This window comes from Anopheles aquasalis, chromosome 3 (assembly GCF_943734665.1).
Source record: "Anopheles aquasalis chromosome 3, idAnoAquaMG_Q_19, whole genome shotgun sequence".
Taxonomy (NCBI): domain Eukaryota; kingdom Metazoa; phylum Arthropoda; class Insecta; order Diptera; family Culicidae; genus Anopheles; species Anopheles aquasalis.
The window spans coordinates 34,586,968-34,607,817 of NC_064878.1; the positions used below are offsets into that span (position 1 = coordinate 34,586,968).

The 20,850-nt window shown below is 36.6% G+C and overlaps 3 protein-coding genes across 10 annotated transcripts in view; all 3 read left to right on the plus strand.

The window, feature by feature from the left end:
* The window catches only part of LOC126575824 (uncharacterized), a 59,253-nt gene extending 46,236 nt beyond the window's left edge, over window positions 1–13,017 (plus strand). For both annotated transcript variants that reach the window (XM_050236748.1, XM_050236750.1), the window contains exon 7: window positions 9,128–13,017. In XM_050236748.1, coding sequence (XP_050092705.1) covers window positions 9,128–9,234 — 107 coding nt within the window. In that variant the 3' untranslated portion in view covers window positions 9,235–13,017. The remainder of the gene's footprint in view (window positions 1–9,127) is intronic.
* LOC126575848 (uncharacterized) lies at window positions 4,272–9,128 on the plus strand. Its single transcript, XM_050236821.1, has one exon. The coding sequence runs from the start codon at window positions 5,403–5,405 to the stop codon at window positions 7,113–7,115; it is 1,713 nt and encodes a 570-aa protein (XP_050092778.1). The 5' UTR covers window positions 4,272–5,402; the 3' UTR covers window positions 7,116–9,128.
* A 1,753-nt stretch (window positions 13,018–14,770) lies between the features above and the next one.
* LOC126575856 (acidic leucine-rich nuclear phosphoprotein 32 family member A) lies at window positions 14,771–20,448 on the plus strand. Of its 7 annotated transcripts, none has more exons than XM_050236836.1 (9): window positions 14,771–15,573; window positions 15,632–15,760; window positions 17,898–17,968; window positions 18,304–18,395; window positions 18,508–18,884; window positions 18,959–19,008; window positions 19,256–19,672; window positions 19,851–20,153; window positions 20,224–20,448. In XM_050236836.1, exons 1-9 carry the CDS (start codon window positions 15,560–15,562, stop codon window positions 20,283–20,285), a joined length of 1,515 nt encoding a protein of 504 aa, XP_050092793.1. In that variant the 5' UTR covers window positions 14,771–15,559; the 3' UTR covers window positions 20,286–20,448. The 7 variants fall into 7 exon arrangements, with proteins under 7 accessions (XP_050092793.1, XP_050092795.1, XP_050092794.1 ...); XM_050236837.1 differs by having other exon boundaries at window positions 14,772–15,573; window positions 15,632–15,756; window positions 18,309–18,395; XM_050236838.1 differs by lacking the exon at window positions 17,898–17,968 and having other exon boundaries at window positions 15,632–15,756.
* The last annotated feature ends 402 nt before the right edge of the window (window positions 20,449–20,850 follow it).

A 20,850-nucleotide genomic window follows, 5' to 3' on the forward strand; every position in this document is an offset into this window, starting at 1 on the left:
GAATGAAAAATGTTCAAATCGATCAAACAATGAAAAAAGTCTTGTATATCAATGTATGTTTGTAACCACCGTATAGCTATTAACAAAAAACTGTCTTTCTTTTTTAAGAAAAACTGGCTATTTAATGCACTATTTCACGGGTTGATTTCATTTTCGGTGGTGGTGATCAATTACGGGCGTGGCTACCGACAAACACATTTTAACAAATGGAATCAGCAAATGTTCACATCTAACAACTGATACAAACTAATTAATCAGGTATTAAGAATGAAATATAGAAAACATGTATCTGTCAATAAAATTTAAATCAAATCAAGCAGAACACTGAGATAGTAGTCGTATATAACGTATCGCTACGACTTAACGATTAAAACAGGAACATTTTGTTTGGTAGATTAGTAGTAACTATTTCATATATTCTCTTTAAAAAAAATCCTATCTGAACGATTTATATTACATATGCAGAACTCTTTCCAGTTACATATCAATTATGTTGTTTGTAAAAACAGAAAACATATTTACATTTGGCAAGGCTTATTCTTATCGAAAACTACGAATTTGACGTGGAAATTGAGAATAACTAAAATGAATAGTTATCAGCAGTAGAAGATGTTTAAAATTTGTCAATTGGCTATATAAATCTTTGTCGCTTCAGCTGATGAATCCTTCAGATATCAACTTTTTGCTTAGGAATATTAAACGTCATAGAATGTTCAAAAACGATGTTGGTACTATATTCATTCATTTTAATCATTGAAAATAATTAGTCAAGCGTTATTAAACTTGCCTGGTTGTTTCACTGTAGCCAACTAACGGTTTAGATTATCACCAAAGGAAATCTATAAATTTGAACCATACCGGCTATATAGCTTTGGAAGAACTAAGAATGACTTCCCCTTTCATGTGTTTATTTTCTAGATCGATGTTTAATTTGGAAAAGGTAGTGAAAACATCTATTTTATCATTACGAAGCACAGACGGAATCCCACATTGAACAAGCTAAGTTCTATTAATAGCATTACGCCATGCGCACCTTCTGAATTTGTAAGTGCATAGCTAGTGCACACAGTACAGTGTTACTCGATTTGCTATGATATTCATCCGTATTTTTAATAGCCTTTACGAATGAGAATCATTCAAAGTGGATCAAAAAGCTTCATTTTTCAGCTTATTAAAAGCATCTTTTTGGTAATGATTTGTTTTGGGATAGCTACCGCAAACCACAAGAAACAACTTAGATAAAACAATGTATGTTATTAAATCAGGTTCTGATTAAATAATAATTTTGATAATCAAGTAACACTTGTAAGGACAAAGTTGCGAAAACGGAGTGAACATGCTACACTAACAAATCTAAAGACGTATTCTGCAGAGATGTTGCTTGGAGCTAAACATGTAATACTTAAGAAGAATCATTGCTCGAAGATGCTGTTACTCTGGCGTAGCAATATAAATGCGGTTGATTGGTGGAACAATTTAGATAGCTACATCGCTCATTGCAATTAGAAAACTGATGTTGCACCTGGAAAAGAAAGATTTAAATGTTGCAACTTAAAAGATAGCAATACCCACGATTTTTCGTGGCACTTCTCTAGTTCTGAGCTAGATTTGCTTGCTCTAACAGACACTGCATCAAATAATAACACACAGTTTCTTCGATTCCGCTCCGGCATTTTTAATAAACATACATGCAGGAAGGTCCAACGTCAAAATTGGCGATAAAATCACAAAAACGGGCATGTTAGCAATCAGAGCATCACACAGGAGCTAAGAATCGATCATATTTTGATAACTATTGGTGCAATTCGGGATTCAAAAATCGCTTGAAGAAAACATGTGTTAGAGGTTTGAAGTCTCTTTTCAATCTTATAAATAAAAACAAGTTTGTATGTTTGTTTGTGCGCGCAGCACTCCAAATCTATCGGGCCCATCTTCACCAAACTTGGCACAAAGATACCCTATCACCCCAAATGATATCATCGGGGGTCCTTTTCAGGATTCCTCTTTCTTCTCCCCCCACCCAAATAGCAACGTGTTAGAAAAATGCATAATTCTAAAAGTTTTCAACCAAATTTTTCCAAAACTCACACAATTATTGGTGATTGGTTGCTTTACCATGTGACTTGACACCATGTGGCAAAATTTGGTGCTTGCCGGACAAGTGGAAGGGGAAGCCGTCATACACCTTCTATTCTTAAAATCCATTCTAGGGCAATATGGGTGTCATTTCCAATGTTTTTGGGGTTTCTAAATTGGTTACATCAAAGCTGAGTTTACTCCATTCTTTCACCTTCCGCTTTCCTCCATGCCTCCCAATTCAAAGCAGGTTGACGGTGATATAAAATGAAACGGTTGGTTTTTAGTTCTTTTACAGTAATTGAGGCCAAACTGAATTCAAAAACAATGAGAAAGAGAGAGAAACAGATAAAGTGTGTGTGTGTGTATGAGAGAGAAAGAGAGAAAATGAGAGAGAGAGAGAGAGAGAGAGAGAGAGAAGGAAGGGGGGAAGAAAGACCTCCCAGAGACTGGAGATAGGCGATTTTAAAATATTCTCGAAATGGTTCGTTACAGAAAGAAATTGCCCTTTCAAACAAAATTGGGCTTTTATTATGATATTGCACTATTCCAAATCTCACACTCACAAGATAAAACTCAAACTGATAGATGCGATAGATTGTGCAAATGATATCGTGCTAGAAACATTATAAGAAAAATAGACCAATGAAAAGAAACCATCCCGTGCACCCGTATCAAATCGGGTATATCACCTAGTTTATTATTATAATGAGATGTTTTCGTATAACCAAAGACAAATTTAAGATCTTTACTCTCAACATCTTGGTAGCTTAAAGTTGGCGACTGACAAAAATTGGGCAGATAGCTCCATCAGGACATCGCAAAGCAACACGTGTCTCTAAAGGTTTGTCAGAAACACCGAGAGGTTTGGTGGAATCTTCCGGCCCATCCTAGTTCAGGCACTAAGTGTTTACTAAGTGTTTACTAAGTAATCTTTGAACTTCGATTGCTTGAAATTTTTCATCTTTAAGCCGGGGATACATGAAGCGTAAACTCTCGTATAAACTGAGAGTGTAAAGCCGGCGATACATGAAGCGTAAACTCTCGTATAAACTCAGAATGTAATGCCAAAAAGTTTACATTTGCCGTTTACACGGTGTAAAAAAGATTATAGGAGCATATATCCTAGCGTAAACGCTGTTTGCAAACGATTTGCCTCACTGTATTTCCTGTTTGTGGTTTGCATTAATAGTGGGTGATCATTACTAGCGCTTTTAATCTTTTTCTTCGGAAAAAAGATCCTATTTTTCTCACAAAAGTCGATTAAAGGTCAGTGTAATTCGGATTACGCATCTCAACCCGGTCATGTAAACATGTTCAAGTGTAAATTAATTTTATATTTACGCTTGAGTTTACGCTTCATGTATCGCCGGCTTTACACTCTGAGTTTATACGAGAGTTTACGCTTCATGTACCGCCGGCTTTAAAGCCGGGGATACATGAAGCGTAAGCTCAAGCGTAAATATAAAATTAATTTACACTTGAACATGTTTACATGACCGGGTTGAGACGTGTAATCCGAATTACACTGAACTTTTATCGACTTTTGTGAGAAAAATAGGATCTTTTTTCCGAAGAAAAAGATTAAAAACGCTAGTAATGATCACTAACTATGAATGCAAACATCAAACAGGAAATATAGTGAGGCAAATCGCTTGCAAACAGCGTTTACGCTAGGATTTATGCTCCGTGGACCTATAATCTTTTTTACACCGTATAAACGGCAAATGTAAACTTTTTGGCATTACATTCTGAGTTTACGCTAGAGTTTACGCTTCATGTATCCCCTGCTTAAGAATCAAACCTTTTATAATAGTGAAATTACCACCAAAAACCAGCAAATTATGCAACAGAACGATTCACATTTGATGGAAATAGGACAATCGGAAGTATTTTAAATTAAGCATTCTACTTCACCCAAAAATATGAATTACTCTCTCGCTAACACAATAGTGCATAGATTGTAGTAAATCGTAGCAAAATGGTTTTTGGAAAATTATATATAAAATTTATTTTCTGTTATATTGTGTGCTGTTGTTCTGTTGGTCTGTCTGACATTAAACGTCATACAGGCAAAATAACGTCTAGCAAATTCTATCGACTACTATATCGACGACGTATACGATAGAAATATCAAGAATAATATATTTATTATATATATTTTTTTTTTTTATTATATTATAGAGGTTTTAAACTTTAACAGTTCTTTCGCCTCTATTTATTATATGAGAATCGTGTTGAGAATGAATACAATGAATAGTATTGCACAAAGCACATGTATAGTTCTGTAAGATGTTTTTACGTAAGTTTTTTTATTACGTTAACAGCGACCGTAAATCTATTGACCGCATCAGCCAATGTTCTTACACGTCTCCAATCACAAACTTACACGTTGAAGTTTGTTAAAAATCTACATCCTTCAAGAAAAGAGCATCAACTATACAAAAACATTTTTATACAAACGATTTGGTCATGTACATTAAAAAAGGAATCCTTTGACAATACCAATTAAGATAGACTAGCATCACCACCACAATAGAAATCATCATCATTTAATCAAAATTGAATTGGTCAACATGATGTTCCTTCTTATATAACTTAAGAATTAATTATGGATTTTCAAATTTTACAGCTCAACAATGTCCAAAATGAAGAAACTTGTAGAGATCAAATAATTAGAAAAATAATAATTCAATATCAGTGCCATATTAAACTACCAATTAATTGAAAACAACAAATATTTTCACTCGACAAAAGATTATCCTTTTCATAGCTGAACATCCGTTCCAAAAAGTGAATCCGCATGGTGACAATAATCATACCCATATACGTAGTTATAGTCGTTTTTGTAACGCTACTCATCATACTTTAGCAATGCGTATTTGTAGAATCATTCTGCAAATGAGGAATCGGTCCATTAGTCGGTCCAGCCGTTGCCGTCTTCCAATGCTGTTTTACCACGTGACTGGCTACGAATGGGTTGTGCTATAGTACCGCCAGAACAGAGTTCTCATTCCAGCCGTACCAGCTTCCTTCATAGAATAAATGGAAATAGAAAACGCTACAAATTATTTCATTGCCGTCGTCATTTCGTCGAGATGTTTTATTGAGAGGTTTTACAACAATCACCGCTTTGTAGCATAAAGGAAGCAGATCGTGATATTTTATGTTGTTTGCTGCATAAAATAAATTATTGTTTGACAGAACTGAGTGCGCATTAGTTGCGCCTCCCGAGCTACGCAATAGCATCAACACGGAAGTATTCAAAGGACCAGTACACACTGTCCACTGGCAACGATACTTGGATACAGCGAAGGTCAGCGAATATGGCTAAAGTTTCAGTCAGCCCACATCACAATCCGATGATCATCGATATGATGGAGATCAGTAAAAAACGTCCACCCAAACTGAAATCTACTGACAGAACCGTTTCAGTAAGGATTGACGACTATTCGCCTCGGAGTGGTGCAGAATGCAATGCTCAAGGTAGTGGCATTGGGACCGGTATTGGAACGCCTATACTACTAGATAACAGCCTAATCTTACACCAGGGCCCAGTCGAACACCTTTCTCCATTGCCAAGACAGAAACTTTCACCGGATCCCAAAGTGTTCTTCCGCAACGATGCCTCACCGACTTCATTAAGGGTAGAGGATCCCTGGAGCATCGCTAGAAAGCAGTTCCGTCGATCCGATACGTTGCACGTATACTCCCCTTCTATGCATCAGTTGAGAAAGGCTACATCATTTCATTCTCGCAGCAATAGCGGTGGGTCAAACTCTGAAGATTTCGTTACGGCACCTATCATTCGCCATAGCAGTGTTAGGCACACTCACATTTATCCACGCGAGTATATGGTTAAGCAAGATAGCGGCGGTGAAAACAGTAGCGGAAGGTTAGAAGACGAAGATGCCCAGCATACAACGGTTAACTATCATCACTCGCCGAATGTCGGTAACAGACGAAACTGTCATATGCACCGCTCGTTCAACGATCAGCAAAAAAGGAACACGTCCTTTCTTCGACGAGATTCAGTCAAGTTTCATTCACTTGGTGAAGATATACCTACAGAAGTCGTTCAGCGTAGCCCAAGAGAAAGCAAAAAGTTTAGTTCAGCGAACGCATCGCTGGAAAATGAAATTTACCGTTCTCGCAGCAATAGTAGAACGGAAAAGAAGGGCGAATCGTTTTCGGATTTTGTTATTCGTCAAAATAGTAAGAAATACAATAAAAAAAACAGCGCGACAAGCCTGGACAAGGCACTACCCTATGCTGCTGCCAGCGGAGGAGAAAGTTTCAGACGATCACTAATCCAGCACTCTCAAAAACATATGCTGGGCCCAAATTCGCCTTTGATGGACGATTTAAAACAATTGAAATCGCCAATTTTTGATCAGAAGAAATCTTACTCATTACGCTATAAAAACGGACGACCAGATGCCCGGGAGAATTTTAAAGCAAAAAAATCTAAAAGTTTCATTGTCGATTTAGAACCACCTCCATCGGCGATTATTAGTGCAACCAACAGCCCATATCGGAAAGCTAGCATAGGACTCTCAACTGAAGAAGCGGAAAAAATATGCAAAGCGTCACGCAAACTTTCTTCCAGTCTTATGTTGGATGATCTCGGCCGGGCAGATGTGTCTCCTATACCTATGGATATCATGGACATCAATTATGGTGTTATCATGAAAACGTACCAAATGAATCGTCAAAAGTCAATAAATGCGTCTCGTCGTAAGAGTAGGCGAAAATTGACAGACTCGCGCAAAAAGTTCGCTGATAATAGCTTTGATGATGACACCGAGTCATCTAAAAAAAGGAAGCGCATCCTGTGTATCGTTATATCCGTTTTCTTGGCCTTAGCACTGTTCAGTGTGTTGGCAGTACTCTTGACCCTCACGCATACAAGTTCCAGTACCAGTATAACGACTCCGACTAAAACACAGTATACATTTGCTCGTGATACGCCAATACACGCCATCCCTACGTATATGGTCTCAAAGGATTCACCAAAGCACTACAATGGAGCTAATTGATGCGACATGTTTAATCACCATAGTCCACATTACGTACCGTTTATCTACAGCGTGATGTCAAATATAAAGCTCAGCTAGCAATGCTCCAGAAACTATCACATGCTATGCAGTACAGACGCCAGTAACCTGTCGTCGCCGGCCAATATTAGTTCGCTCATATAATAGGATGAGTGATAGCAGCTAATCTTCACAATATCTGACAAAGTGCCATGGACGACCCTTAAGTAGTTAAACACTTACGGATGAGGGCGCCCAAATAATTTTATAAATCAATCACAATCAGTGACGGGGTTGGACTGCGGCATCCGGCAGAGGGTATGGAAAGTGAGGTTTCGATTTATCAAGAAAAATAAGAATTTAAGCAAATGGTAATATTCAAAACCACAATTTTGTCCACCGACGGCAGTGAAATTAACAGGGCAACACTAGTATATGAAATATTTCTGCTTTAGAATGGGTGTATTGGATGATTTTCTTAAAACTCCCAAGTGAAATGTCAAAGGAATGCAGTAAACTTATTAAAAACAAGTAAAATGAAAGCTAACGTATTATAAATAAAAACCGAAACTAAACAAACCTAAAACTTATCTGTTATAAACCATGACTTACAAGGGATAAGCAAATAAACTTAAACAAACATCGGTTAAACTAGAAGTGTGTAAATAACAAAACAAGCAACAATTAATACTTTTAATCGAAACAAAAGAAAAAAAACCAATCAAACCGAATAAGTTGCATGAACCTCGAGAAGAAGATCATGCAAAAAGCCGATGGCAGAAAACGATGAAACTGAATACTTAGGAGCATTCTTAAAATAATGTAACTAAGTGAACTATTCTTTACGAATGATGATCGTGGAAATTTCCACCTTCAGAGTAATGCTAAATCCATTCCATTTAATTCTTTCACATTTTAACTGAAATTTCAAAACAGTAAACAAAACAAACGGATTCGCATCAATCGTCAAAGCGGGTGCACTTCAGGCAGTATTTCTCCAAGTGCTGTAGGTATTTGATAATATTTGTAAAACATTCATGTCTCGATATCGATATGGAAATATCGAGGTTTTGCAAAAGATGCCAGTTTGGTGATACTGTGAATCATAGCTAATCTCTGTTAATTAACAAGAAAATGTATGAAAATGTCACGCCCGCTTCAAAATCAGTGGCCTTATGAAACATGTTAAACAAATATAATTGAAAATCGTGAAATATAGAATTTGTAATATCGTTGGTAAGGGACGGCAGATGCACAACGTATAACCATCGAACATTAATGAGAGCGTCTACTTCATATCGAAAAACGTGTATGGTAAACGTGCATATATTGGAATGCATTAAAAAACAAGGTAAATTGAAAAGGTAAGGTCATGTTATGAAAAGGATGAAAAGTAAACATTTTACTCAATAATAATGAACTGAACTTGAAATATCAAAAAATGACAGACGTTTGAAAGTATGGCGAACCACGAGTGTTAAGCTACTATGATGGAGGAGATTAGGATTTCAGTTTTAATCATGATCTTTTGTATTGCGTTTTTTAACCACCATGGAAATATATGTATGCTAGGTATTGACATACTTTAACAAATGAATCTTTTCTTTGGTGCAAAACATAATTTCATACGATGTGTAGTTTATTCAAACTAAGCGAATCGTTTCTATATTAATTGGCTAGTTTGTTAAGCAACCAACGAATCTACGACCAATATTAAAATATACATTTTCTTATCATGTTTCAGGTAACGACTCCTTATATTTGTGTCATCAATGAAACCCCATTTAATAAGTATAACTGTTATTTACATGAAATTGAAATTTATTTAAATTGTATAGAGCTCCTTGAATCCAAGGCAAACAACCAAGTCATTCGATACATTCACTATTTTTTCTTTATAACTTACGCGTGACAGTGAAAGCATGCGTCAATGTGACCATTATCGCCTCACCATCATGAGCTCCCAAATATTTAATCAATCCTATATATCTTCCTCATATTACATTTCATTTCAGTCCGTCAAGAAAATGAACGGCTAATGCGGGAATCTCTCGATAGAGCAAAGATGATCAAAAACTACACCGAATACAATCGTATCATTGGTGGCGATGACATTCCTTAACGATTCATACTATTCAAAGCCCATCAAGCATACTTATTGATATGCGACAATTGGTTTTGTTATTACTGGATGCAATGATGTTTCGAAGCGTGGACTCTCATCGGTCGTGATTCAACAGACATATTTGAAGATCCTAGACAACAACGTGGAGCCGAAAATATGTAAAAAAATATGAACTATTACAGTTTTATTGTCTCTGAAATATAGTAAAGGTATTCTCCATTATCGCTATCGTTATACCATCAACTGATTTTTTTTAATTATGATTTATCAACCAACCAATAAGTTATCAATTTCTGCTCATTTGCAGGATTATTCTTTGGAAAGATCTTTGTTTGTTTGATCTATTGTTTCCAGTTGTTTCCAGTTGATCAATGTTGTTTTCAAAAACCATTATTAGTATAAATGATCATGCTTTCAGTATCAATCAATACAAGGTCAGGGTTTAAATATGTCCAAAAACATAGAGGACACTGATAAAATATGATCAAAAAGATTTTTTGCGATAGCCTTCACTTACAAAACATTAGATGTAAGTCAAACACTTTTGTTGAAAAACATAATTGTTGATAGGATATTAGAGAACTTAGGTAAGTTGCTTGATAATAAACGAATTAGGTACATGTACGAATCCGGTGTTATCAAAATGGTATCAATAAGTTTATCAGACTCTATAACCGGCGGTGAACATTATTACCATTACCATAGGCATATTTTTTATTTTTTGGATGATAGTTGTATCCATTCTATTGTTCTTATAGTGATGATATTTTAGTACACCTAAAACAACACTTCAGATTAATTTTAAGCAGTTTTTTTCGTGGCATATTAAATATTTAGGGAAGAAAACCAAAGAAAAAATAGTTTACAATTCAAAAACATAATTAATGTATTTCTCTAAAATAAAAATAAGGTCGAAGTCTTTCACTAAATCGTTTTAAAACCGTTATAAAGAGCCAATTCTAATTTATATTCATTTATTCATTTGGATTCAGCTGGAATTGAATGTTCTAGGAAGTATCTGAAATTCACACACATGGTATCCAAAAACGATCACATGGTATCCAAAAAAATGTTGATACAAACGGTGCTAAGATTAATTCTTTATATTACTATTGCTTAATTTTGGATACCGCAAGTCTATTTCATCTATTCAGCTTCTCTTTATTAGGAACCAAACGCTTAACTTACCTCAATCCCCTCTTAATCATCTGTACCAATGAAGTAACAACAGTTGGTATTGTAATTTTTTTAAAGCATATTTAAGAACAAACAGTCTGCATGTTTACATTAGCATTATGCTAACTAAACAATAATCTTAATTTATTCGGCCAGAAAATGCTAGCATTCACACATGAGCAGATGAATATCGTAAAATGTAAAGACGACCTATCTTTAGTACTTAACTTAACCACTTCTCCAAAATTCAATTGGGAACGTGGTTCTTCTTAAAAGATTTGACATGTTTTTTCATGTCGTATTTGACATTTTCCTGGCTATTTACAACTTTACTTTGCTGTTTCTAAATCTAAAACATTGTCATATGAATTAGCACTCAGTAATATTTAGTTCCAACACAGAAAACATATTTTTTTTTCTTAAAAAACGTAAACAACATAACCGCATTTGTAAGTCAAATTTAGCCAAATTGAATGCAAATTAACTATATTTGATATGCCTTTTAGGAAGAACATGAAACGTATAAATCAGTGCGATCAGTGTGCTTCCTATTGCTAATCATTACAAAAATTCAACAAAGTCCGACTGAAATGGGTTTCAGATGGAACTCAAACCATTCACAATTGAAACAATAAATTAATATAAATAGGGACATACATGGATATGTCGATTGCTCACGGTTATGGCTGACATTCAGATAAGTTATTGAGCAATACAGATTGAGTTTATAGAGGTATTCATATTTTTTTAACATATATAAGGACTATTACATGTAGATAACATATAGAAGGATATTAAAAGTTGTTATAAAACGATAACCAAACATTACGAAGATATTAATTTTGCACAAAATGTTTTTTGTTTCAAATATCGTATCATTAACTATTTGTTACATCAAATATTTGTTATATCATATCATATCAAATATTTATTTCGTTCACAATTTTAGCGCCTAGCAAAATGACACATGAACTATTGCAATCAATCCTATTATTGATTGTTTTATCGACTTAGATTCATTGGATTAATTAGATTCACTAAACAATGGATACACATGATAAAGAACGGAATAAGCAATGAAGCTATAGTTTAAATCGCGTTGAGACCGCAGATGGTTTAAATTTACATCGATGTTTCATAAAGACTTAAAGACCGGTTATAAGATTCGTCTCATGGGTTTTTTTATAAACTCTCTATATCAACACTATGATATCGAAAACAAATTAAAAATCATTGTAAACTACACTACATCATACAATGAATGACTTTTTTAAATGAACCATCGGAATCGGCTAACGCATTAAACAAAAAAGACGAGACGATCACTTTAAACGATTATACAGAAAATAGAGCAACATTATGACAACTCAATGAAATAGTTATAATACAGTTTATTTTTCTATAAGTTTTACTAACTAACAGTCCTCTAAAAATTATTCTATGCTGGTATAGCATAGAATCGATTAACAAAGTAAAGTCAGAAACAGTCATGCAGGCGGACGTGAGGCTCGAAAACAGGTTTAATGATTAGATAAATGTCTAGTAGAAAACTATCCGTTGCGATAAGCATAAAAATGAATGAGAATGAGCCACCCTATTAGAATTTTGAAACACAGTAATATTCATGATAAGATTGCATGTCGCCAAGTATTATACATCAGCTATTGTTTGACTGCTATTGAAATAAACTGTGCCCTGATAGTTCATAAATGTCAATGAACATTTTCAAAAAGTGTATCATATACTGATACAGCAAAAACTATAATTTCTAAGTAAGGTCTATTGTTTGGATTCATTGTAAGGGGAGTTTGATTTAGATTCTATATGAATTATTTTCATAATATTTATTGTAGCATTTGAAATGATTTGATATGTTTTTTTTACTTAGCATGTTACAAATAAAACAGTGTCGCCGAAAAGCACGAATGAAAAACATGTTGTTTGCTGATTGTGTTTCTAAGCTAAAGCATAGTTTCATAGCAAAATAAGGATTGAATTATTCAATTATTCTCATCAATAGCTCTACGAAACAGTAAAAGAATTGTGTAACAAAACCAAATCTGGAAAACTTATTTAGACTGGGATATCAAATCAAATAGAAGGTCGACGAATCAACATAATTGGTTGATTGAAAAAAATAATCCGATTTGAGGATACAGCAGTGAAACAACACTATTTCCAAATAATATAGTAGCCATATTAACAGATTCATCTTCATCTATAAAATCAAAGAGATTCCTAGCACAGCACCTGAAGATGCTAGAAAGTAGCAAGAAAAATCAATTTGTTATCCGAAATATCGAAAAGAATAGAGAACCCTACCAGTGGAATGAACACGGTCGTGATTTATTGATTTTAGACGCTCGCATCAAAATTATGAAAACAAACTGAAAAACTTGGAAATGTTTAGCAACTAAAGTGGCAAATGCTCAAAATAAAAAAAAACACATAAGATGATTGTGAGGAGTTGATTAAGAAATACGAAAAACATATAAAGCCATGTACACTCAATTAACATGTTTTGTATAAAACTATAAACGAAAAAAGAAACAAATGTTTTTATGGTTAAATATAAAGTATTCCAAATTGTTATTCAGCTTCTTAACATTATACACGTGTTTCACATGTTTCATCCTTTGAAAAAATGGAAAATTTACTTCTATATAATCATTTTGTATTTCAATTTCCCTGAATGCCGAGTCTTTCAAGATATAGTGTAAAGATTTTGGGTCAATCGAAGTACTGAAACTGAAAAAGTTGTAGAGTTTTGAAAATCTACAGCGCGCCTCATACTTGGGCGCTTGAAAAATAAAGGGTGCTTCATACTTGGTAAAATCTTGGCTTTAAGCCGGGGATACATGAAGCGTAAACTCTCGTGTAAACTCAGAATGTAATGCCAAAAAGTTTACATTTGCCGTTTACACGGTGTAAAAGAGATTATAGGTCCACGGAGCATAAATCCTAGCGTAAACGCTGTTTGCAAGCGATTTGCCTCACTATATTTTCTGTTTGTGGTTTGCATTAATAGTGAGTGATCATTACTAGCGTTTTTAATCTTTTTCTTCGGAAGAAAGATCCTATTTTTCTCACAAAAGTCCATAAAAGTTCAGTATAATTCGGATTACACGTCTCAACCCGGTCATGTAAACATGTTCAAGTGTAAATTAATTTTATATTTACGCTTGAGTTTACGCTTCATGTATCCCCGGCTTGAAGATTGCAAACACGAAAAGATATTTTTACACACCTTTAAAGATTCAGAAAAAGTCACTTTTCCGGCTCATATACTCGCAAACAATCAAGCGACGCGACTTCAATAAACAATCAACCATTTTTACAATTAATAACACAGGAAAATCCAACAGCATAACGAGTGAGAAGTAGATCAATCGATAAATAATAATTTTAGAACTGATTTTGTATGGTGGATTTCTGGATTCTGGATTGGTGTCACCTCCTAAACTGGTCATTCAAACTTAAAATTCAATTTATTGATTTAGGTGCTTATTCTGTAACTTGCGATTACGATGGCCTCTAGGCGATGATTCATTTGGTTCATTTTGTGTTCATTTTTGTGTTCACGATCGCCTGCATGTCGAGTGCATTTTTGTGGTCGACAGCTGGCGTTCTGTTTACATCGAGCATCGAGCATCTGAAAAACAGTTATAGCGTCCTGATTGTGCATCAATAATTTCTTTCAGCTAATCGTATACTATTATTACAAAGGTTAAGTCGTTTTTGATACAGAAAAATCAAGTTAATTCACAGTTTTTTTACTTCAAACTGTCATTTTGAATTGTTTATTGTTTTCGAAACGTTTCGAAATTCGCATGAATCATCGAACGCCTGAGGCCATCGTAATCGCAAGTTTCAGAATAAGCACCTTATGCTGAATGCAAATTCATAAAATCATATCCCAAAAAAAACTACAGGCTTTCTTTTACAAGATAAAAATATGCACATAATTGTTACATGCGGAAACTTAACCGTTTCAGAGCAGCACCGTAAGCGGCCCATAGACGTTCAATTTTATTTCGCAATACTTGCATGCAAGTTGATTGACACCAATATATTTATCGAGTGTGGGCTACATTGAGCAGCTTTCAAAAAATTGGAGATTTTCACATTAACGAATCTGTGGCCCTGATTGATGAAACGTTGAGGAATAGGCCAATGTTGCCCACATATGAGCAATAAAAATAAAATGACAATTCGACGCAATTCTTGCATCCAAAACATTGATAAAAAAATTGAGCGTCTATTGGCCGCTTGAAGTGAGAGATGGTCAATCATGATAGTGACAAAAGTAAAAGCCCACTTTGCAATAAATATTATTAGCACTCTGGCAGAGCCCTGTGGTCACTGTATAGTTAACAGGACTTTTATTTGCGTTTGTTTTAATGTTTTACGTGTCCTTCATTATTGTTTATATAAGTTAAATTCACTTATCCTAGCTTCTCCAGTAGAAAGTCGATTGCGCGCGGGTTTTTTCACGTGGAATGGGTGTATCGAAGGGCAGCCAACTCCATGATCATCAGAAAACTGCTTGTTAATCATTGTTTAAACCAAGTACTTCAACAGATATTACCAGAAAAATTATCATCAATCGGAAGGCAGACAATGACATCCTATAGAGTTATGGTTGGTGGATAACCATGTAGTTTTTAAAAAACAATTTTATTCAAACACTTAGTTAGTAGTTAGTAAATTTGAACGGAACGGAGAGCACGAGCTGAAGCTGAACTGGATGCGATGAAAGTCGGATGAAGACTGATCTGGTTGATCCGGATAGGTGATGACGTTCTGGGCGTTGGTGCTGGCGTACATGTACTTTCCTATGAGTCATCATCGTTCATGTACTTTCCCGTGAGTCATCCTTGGCTGGATCATAATCCCGGGCGACGATCGTTGCGGATGTTTATGTTATCGTCGCTCGTGGCTTCTCTCGTTGTTTACATTAAGCGGCAGTTGTTGCAAGATCGTTCTGATTGTTACGACGATCTTGGTGGTCGCGCTAATGGTTAACTTGAGTGAAATGGGTGGTAGTGTTATGTGAATGTTTGTCACAGGTGTGATGAAGAATATTCGTCACATAACTATAGATCAGTAGCTTACAGTTCCAAACTCGGACGCCCTCGGAAGACGGATGATTGGAAAAATGTAAAAAAAACTACAGAGATTAAGAAATCATCGAAACTAATTATTTATTCAATCATAGGATTCCTTTCGCTATCAGTTTTGGAGGAAAGTACAACACGGAAGATCAGCACCATATGAATGAGGAAGTGGATATGCTAAAAGACTTTCGTTTCATCTGCTGCACGCTTAAAGAAGGCTCGAGAAGTAGGTAATTGTTTTTAGAATCATCAAGTATGGCTTTTCATACAATATACGTCGGTAGAGAGTGTGGTAAACTACACGAACAACCAAATCGAGCCATAAACGAGGTCCAAAAAATGCTATAAAATCGAGCTTCCCCGGGTTGCGTCCAAGGAAAAAACTTCCATACAAAAACGGCGGACAGTGGCCACTAACTTTTCGGTTTTCCTTGAGATTTTGGCGAGTTAGTGGCCGTTGACACGAGTTAGTGGCCGAATTTTGAACAAAAAAAGAGAAAAAGTTCTCCCACCGGGGAGGGTCCGTCTTCCACCGGGGAGAGGGCCTTTCCCTCTCTCTACCACCGCTGCTGCACCGCGTGCTCTCCCGTGCATTTCTGCCCGGCCCGACACGGCGGCTTCTTGCAGACTTCTTCGTAATCGCGGCTCATTGCTCCTCTGTTGGCTTGGCTGGTGTTTCTGTGGACGTAAGTCGGGAGGGATTAGTGAAGACTTGATTGGGGCTCGTAAGGTAAACCTTACGTGTGGTGGCGTTACCAACTGCTCCAAGTTAGATCTCGCGACTCGCGCGGCTCTATTACGCTTTTTCAACTGTTACAAACTGTTGATCCCAAACGCCACAATAAAAAAAAAATTCTGTTGCGTTAGGAAAATTTGTGTACGTAAAATTTGTGTAAATTTGTGCATTTTTTTTCGAGGTGTTTTTGTCGAGAGTCATTTCGTACCACGAGCATTTTAAGAAGAAACGGCGGTCGAATAATTCATGGACTGTCCGTCTCCGGAACCATCGAAGCTGGCCAAGCTGGCCAAGCCGAGCGTACAAGCGGGCGATCGCGTACAGCTTATCGCTAGATAGGCTTGCATGCTTGCATCGCTCGCAGCGCTTAAGAACAGCGAGAGGGAAAGTGACGCGAACACAACCAAACATTTTTTCTCTTTGTCCAACCAACGGTGGTGGATGCCTCTCGTGCCTCTCTTCGTAGGCATAGCAGTGAGCAAAGACAAAAAACCCCAAGCGGTTCCTCTCCGACCATTACGCGGAGAGAGAATTTCCTTTGGGAACAACGAGCCAGCGGCGATCGCTCGAACAAATCAGAGAGAAGTTCCTTTGGCAGCCGCGAGCTAGCCGCGCTCGCGGGAACAAAAAAGCGAGTCAGCCGCGCTCCCGCGAACAAAGCATGCAATATTTGGCCAAAACTGCTTTCGCTCCATACAACCGTGTTGTCCGTGTAGCCTTTTTTGACCGCAGAAATTACCGCTCCCTTAAGTTGCTTCCAGACGGTAAACGAATGCATCGCGAAAGATTTTGCTCAGACTGAGCAAAAACTTTCGCGAAAGCGTGTGTTCTTCGACAGACCTCCGCCAGAGGGCTTTTTTTATATGAAATGACAGCTTTGACAGCAGTGTTCGTTCTTTCGCGATGCATTCGCTCCCTACACGGGCATCCATGCTATCGCGATCAAACTTTCGCGCACTTGTATGGGGATGACGTTTATTCGTTTCGTCGTCGCGATACTTTCGCGATACTTTCGTGCTCGTTTAGACGCAATCTTAAAAACGGGCAAAAATCCGCGGTTCAAAACCGCTCGAATTCCATTTTGGCTGCCAGGGCTTAAAAAACTGCTCGAGATTTTGACGTTGGCCATCTCGCTTAGCCTGGTTCGCGCATCAGAGAGTGAGCGAAAAAAAACATCGTCGTTACCATTCTGTGGTCAAGAAAGTGTTGAAATTCGCAAATATTGGATTGGATCGCAAAATGGGGAAAAAATATTTTGAATAATTTTTAATTTAAATAATCTAAAGAAACGAAAATTTGTGTTAAAACGTGGCTGATTGCTTTTATTCTCGATAAAATAAATCCGCGCCAAGAAGAAAAGAATTTTCCTTCTCTCTATTGTTCTTTATTGTTTTGGTCTCCATTTTTGAGGTTAGAAAAGCGTTTTGAGTAAAAGTGGGAAATTATTAATTTTTAACTTTTTCGTACGCGAAAGTACAAACTCGGCGCTAGTCGTCACACTCGTTGAAAAAGGAAGCGCGGAAAGTGCAAAACTCTTGAAGAACCGCAGCGCGAAAAGATCCATAAAAATCTGGTTGGAATAAACAAAACTAATTCTAAATCCTTTCACTACGCTGCCGGAACAAACCAAGGAACGGAGATATCTACGCCCCGTCAAGGCGTCGCAAAGGAAACCTTCGGAAACCAGTCCATCATCATCACGGTAGGGAGCTTCTAAGATCAAGATTACGGATAGCTTTTTAAGTTACACACAACGTAGGATAGCAATCGGAGCTGGTTACACCCGGGACATCCGTATCCGAGAAGGAAAATAATAATCGAATTAAGGAAATCTCCAAACAATCTTCCTGTGAGAACAGCGTCTATCTCTGGCGTTCTAGGTGATAGAAAAGAAAACATCCAGAACTTGTGTTTTTGAAGAATGTTTGGTTTGGTGTACCTTTTTTTTATTATTATAGAGACTTCGAGCCTTTGGCCTATTCTTCGGTTTGGTGTACCGTTTTGCAGCGTTGCTAACAAACGTTTTTTTCTCAAAAGAACAGAAAGATAACCAACCTGTAATCCTTCCCGTATCAACGAAAATGGAGAAACGTATTATATTGGAGAAGCGTGGTCGCACAGACGATCAGGTAAGCAAAACAATTTGATGGTTTCACAAACAGAAGGCGCCATCGTTTCACACGATCGTGCATCGATCGATCGAGATGTGTTTACTGGTGATCTATTTCAATTGAATTGCAGATCACAGAACTCATCCTGGACAATTGTCGCAGTACATATATTGATGGACTAACTGACAATTTTACTGCTCTGGAAACGCTCAGTCTGATCAATGTTGGTTTAGTATCACTGAAAAACTTTCCCAAATTAATCAATCTAAAAAAGTTAGAACTATCGGACAACAGGATTTCAAATAGTTTGAGTCACCTTACTGGAAGCCCTAAGCTGACACATTTGAATTTGTCAGGAAATCGCATAAAAGATTTCGACGAGCTGAAACCATTGCAAAATTTGGGAAACCTAGAAGTGCTGGATCTTTTTAATAATCAAGTTACGTTAGTTGAAAATTATCGTGATAAAATATTTCAACTGCTGCCATCTTTAAAGTATTTAGATGGGTAAGTAGCGGTCTTCGCTGACATATCAATTACACGTGAAGAGATTTTTATTTCAAATTACAATTTGTTTTTAGATTCGACAAAGATTTCGCCGAAGCTCCATCTGATGAAGAGGAAATAGTTGGTAAGTTTAAGCAAACTGGATGCTGTGGATAGTCGAAGTAAATAGTAAAATATATGACTGACAGTTTAATATGGATTTGAAAATTTTGCTAATATCTGAGAGGAGTCGTCAAATCATCTATTGGCACGAAAAAAAGACCATGAAAACCACTGTAAAATAGAGAATATTACACAACAACCCGACCCACACATTTATTGAAGAAGCTAAGCATGGCCTGCAGTACACTGCCACTCCATACCGTTTGCAGATGATGTGGTTCCTTCGCGCTTCTCTATCAATGGAATTGAAATCGATCTTGATGAGTTGGAAGAACTCGAATCTCGGATACAACAAAAGCGATGTATAGAAAAAATGACGATTAGCAATGCAATTGATGGGCTTGAGTGCACTATGCTACAACTTGATATTGCCAACAGCACGATAAGTTCTTCTAAAACGTCTGAAGACGGAGGCGAATTCGATAAAGATGATATAGATGAATTGTATGAAGAGATACAGCGAAAACAAGCAATCATTCGCGATGAAGAAGAGCAACATCGACGTATGCCATCATTTTTCTCGATATTGATGATGTTTGTCACTTTGCTTGCATTCATTAACCAAGTATATTTTCAAAATATACCCCCAACGCATGAGAAGGATGCTATCAATCCGGGTTTTATTGGTAATCCTCGATTTCCCTAAGTATTTAGTATACATGTTAGACTAAATTTTATAAGATTATCAGCTTATTTTTAAGCATCATTCTATGGGAACACTGTATCATTTCATGTACAGCTCACTCTATGTTAAAACTTTGCTTTTTTTTCATATTCATCCTGCGGGTTCGTCAACAAATACAGAAGAAGAGGACACTTGTGAAGAGTCGGATGACGTTTCTCTGGCTTATCTGTACAACGACGATCTCGAGGAAGATCAGGAAGATTGGAAGAGTGTTGAGGGTGAAGATGACGATAGCGATAGTGATGATGAAGACGGAATAGAAAACTGCGAAGCGGAAGAGACAAGCAGTGATGGTCCCGGAGAGAAAGATGAAGATTCAGAAGGTAACGATGATGATTCTGAAGAGGTTCCGGCGGATGGTGCCGATCTAGGGACGGGCGAAAACCCTCTGCCTGCCGATACATTAGATTCACGCACGAAAGGTAACATAAAGAAACAAAAATACGCAATGCAGTGCTGTAATTTGATGATTTAACCATTTTCACATTACAGCAGTTGTATCAGATGTCAGGGGTAAAAAGAGGAAACTCGACGGTACCGACAGCGATGGTTGATCATGCTTGTCTAGCAAACACATTAAATGAGGCATTATTCGCCATACGTTTCATATGCAACGAGACAAACTCTTTTTTACAGCCGAACACACGCTGATTTTTATTGTATTTCCTTTAATTTACGACAATATTGCACAATCACCATATAAAATATCGCATAATATACGCATAGATTTTTCTTATTGATTTGCACCGAAAAATCGCATTACGCATGGGCAAAGAACCCGGACAAAAGGTAATTAGGACTGTTTGGTTATGCTTTACATAGTTTATACTATAACTTAGATTTTTCCGATTTTTTGACTCAACAAAATTCATTTATTTTCAAAACCAAAAGAACATCAATCAAAATATTGGCCATCGCTGGCCACTACCTATTTGAAAACGTTGGTTTTTGATAACGCCCTCCAAAAAAAAGTTATTTACCTTTTTTATGAACACTTAATTTTAGCACTTTTCCGTCAATGAGGATCTTTTCAAGAATATTGTGTAAATTTTTTGGATCAATCGAAGAAAAACTGACAAAGAAATTGATTTTTCAAAAATTGCGCCTCATACATGACTC

What these genes read in the sequence shown, in the direction of transcription:
- LOC126575848 (XM_050236821.1), top strand. Translation starts at nt 5,403, where the DNA reads ATGGCTAAAGTTTCAGTCAGCCCACATCACAATCCGATGATCATCGAT.
- LOC126575856 (XM_050236836.1), top strand. An exon ending in GTGGTCGCACAGACGATCAG is followed by an intron (nt 18,396 to 18,507) that starts GTAAGCAAAACA and finishes ATTGAATTGCAG; the next exon opens with ATCACAGAACTCATCCTGGA. An exon ending in TGATGAAGAGGAAATAGTTG is followed by an intron (nt 19,009 to 19,255) that starts GTAAGTTTAAGC and finishes TACCGTTTGCAG; the next exon opens with ATGATGTGGTTCCTTCGCGC.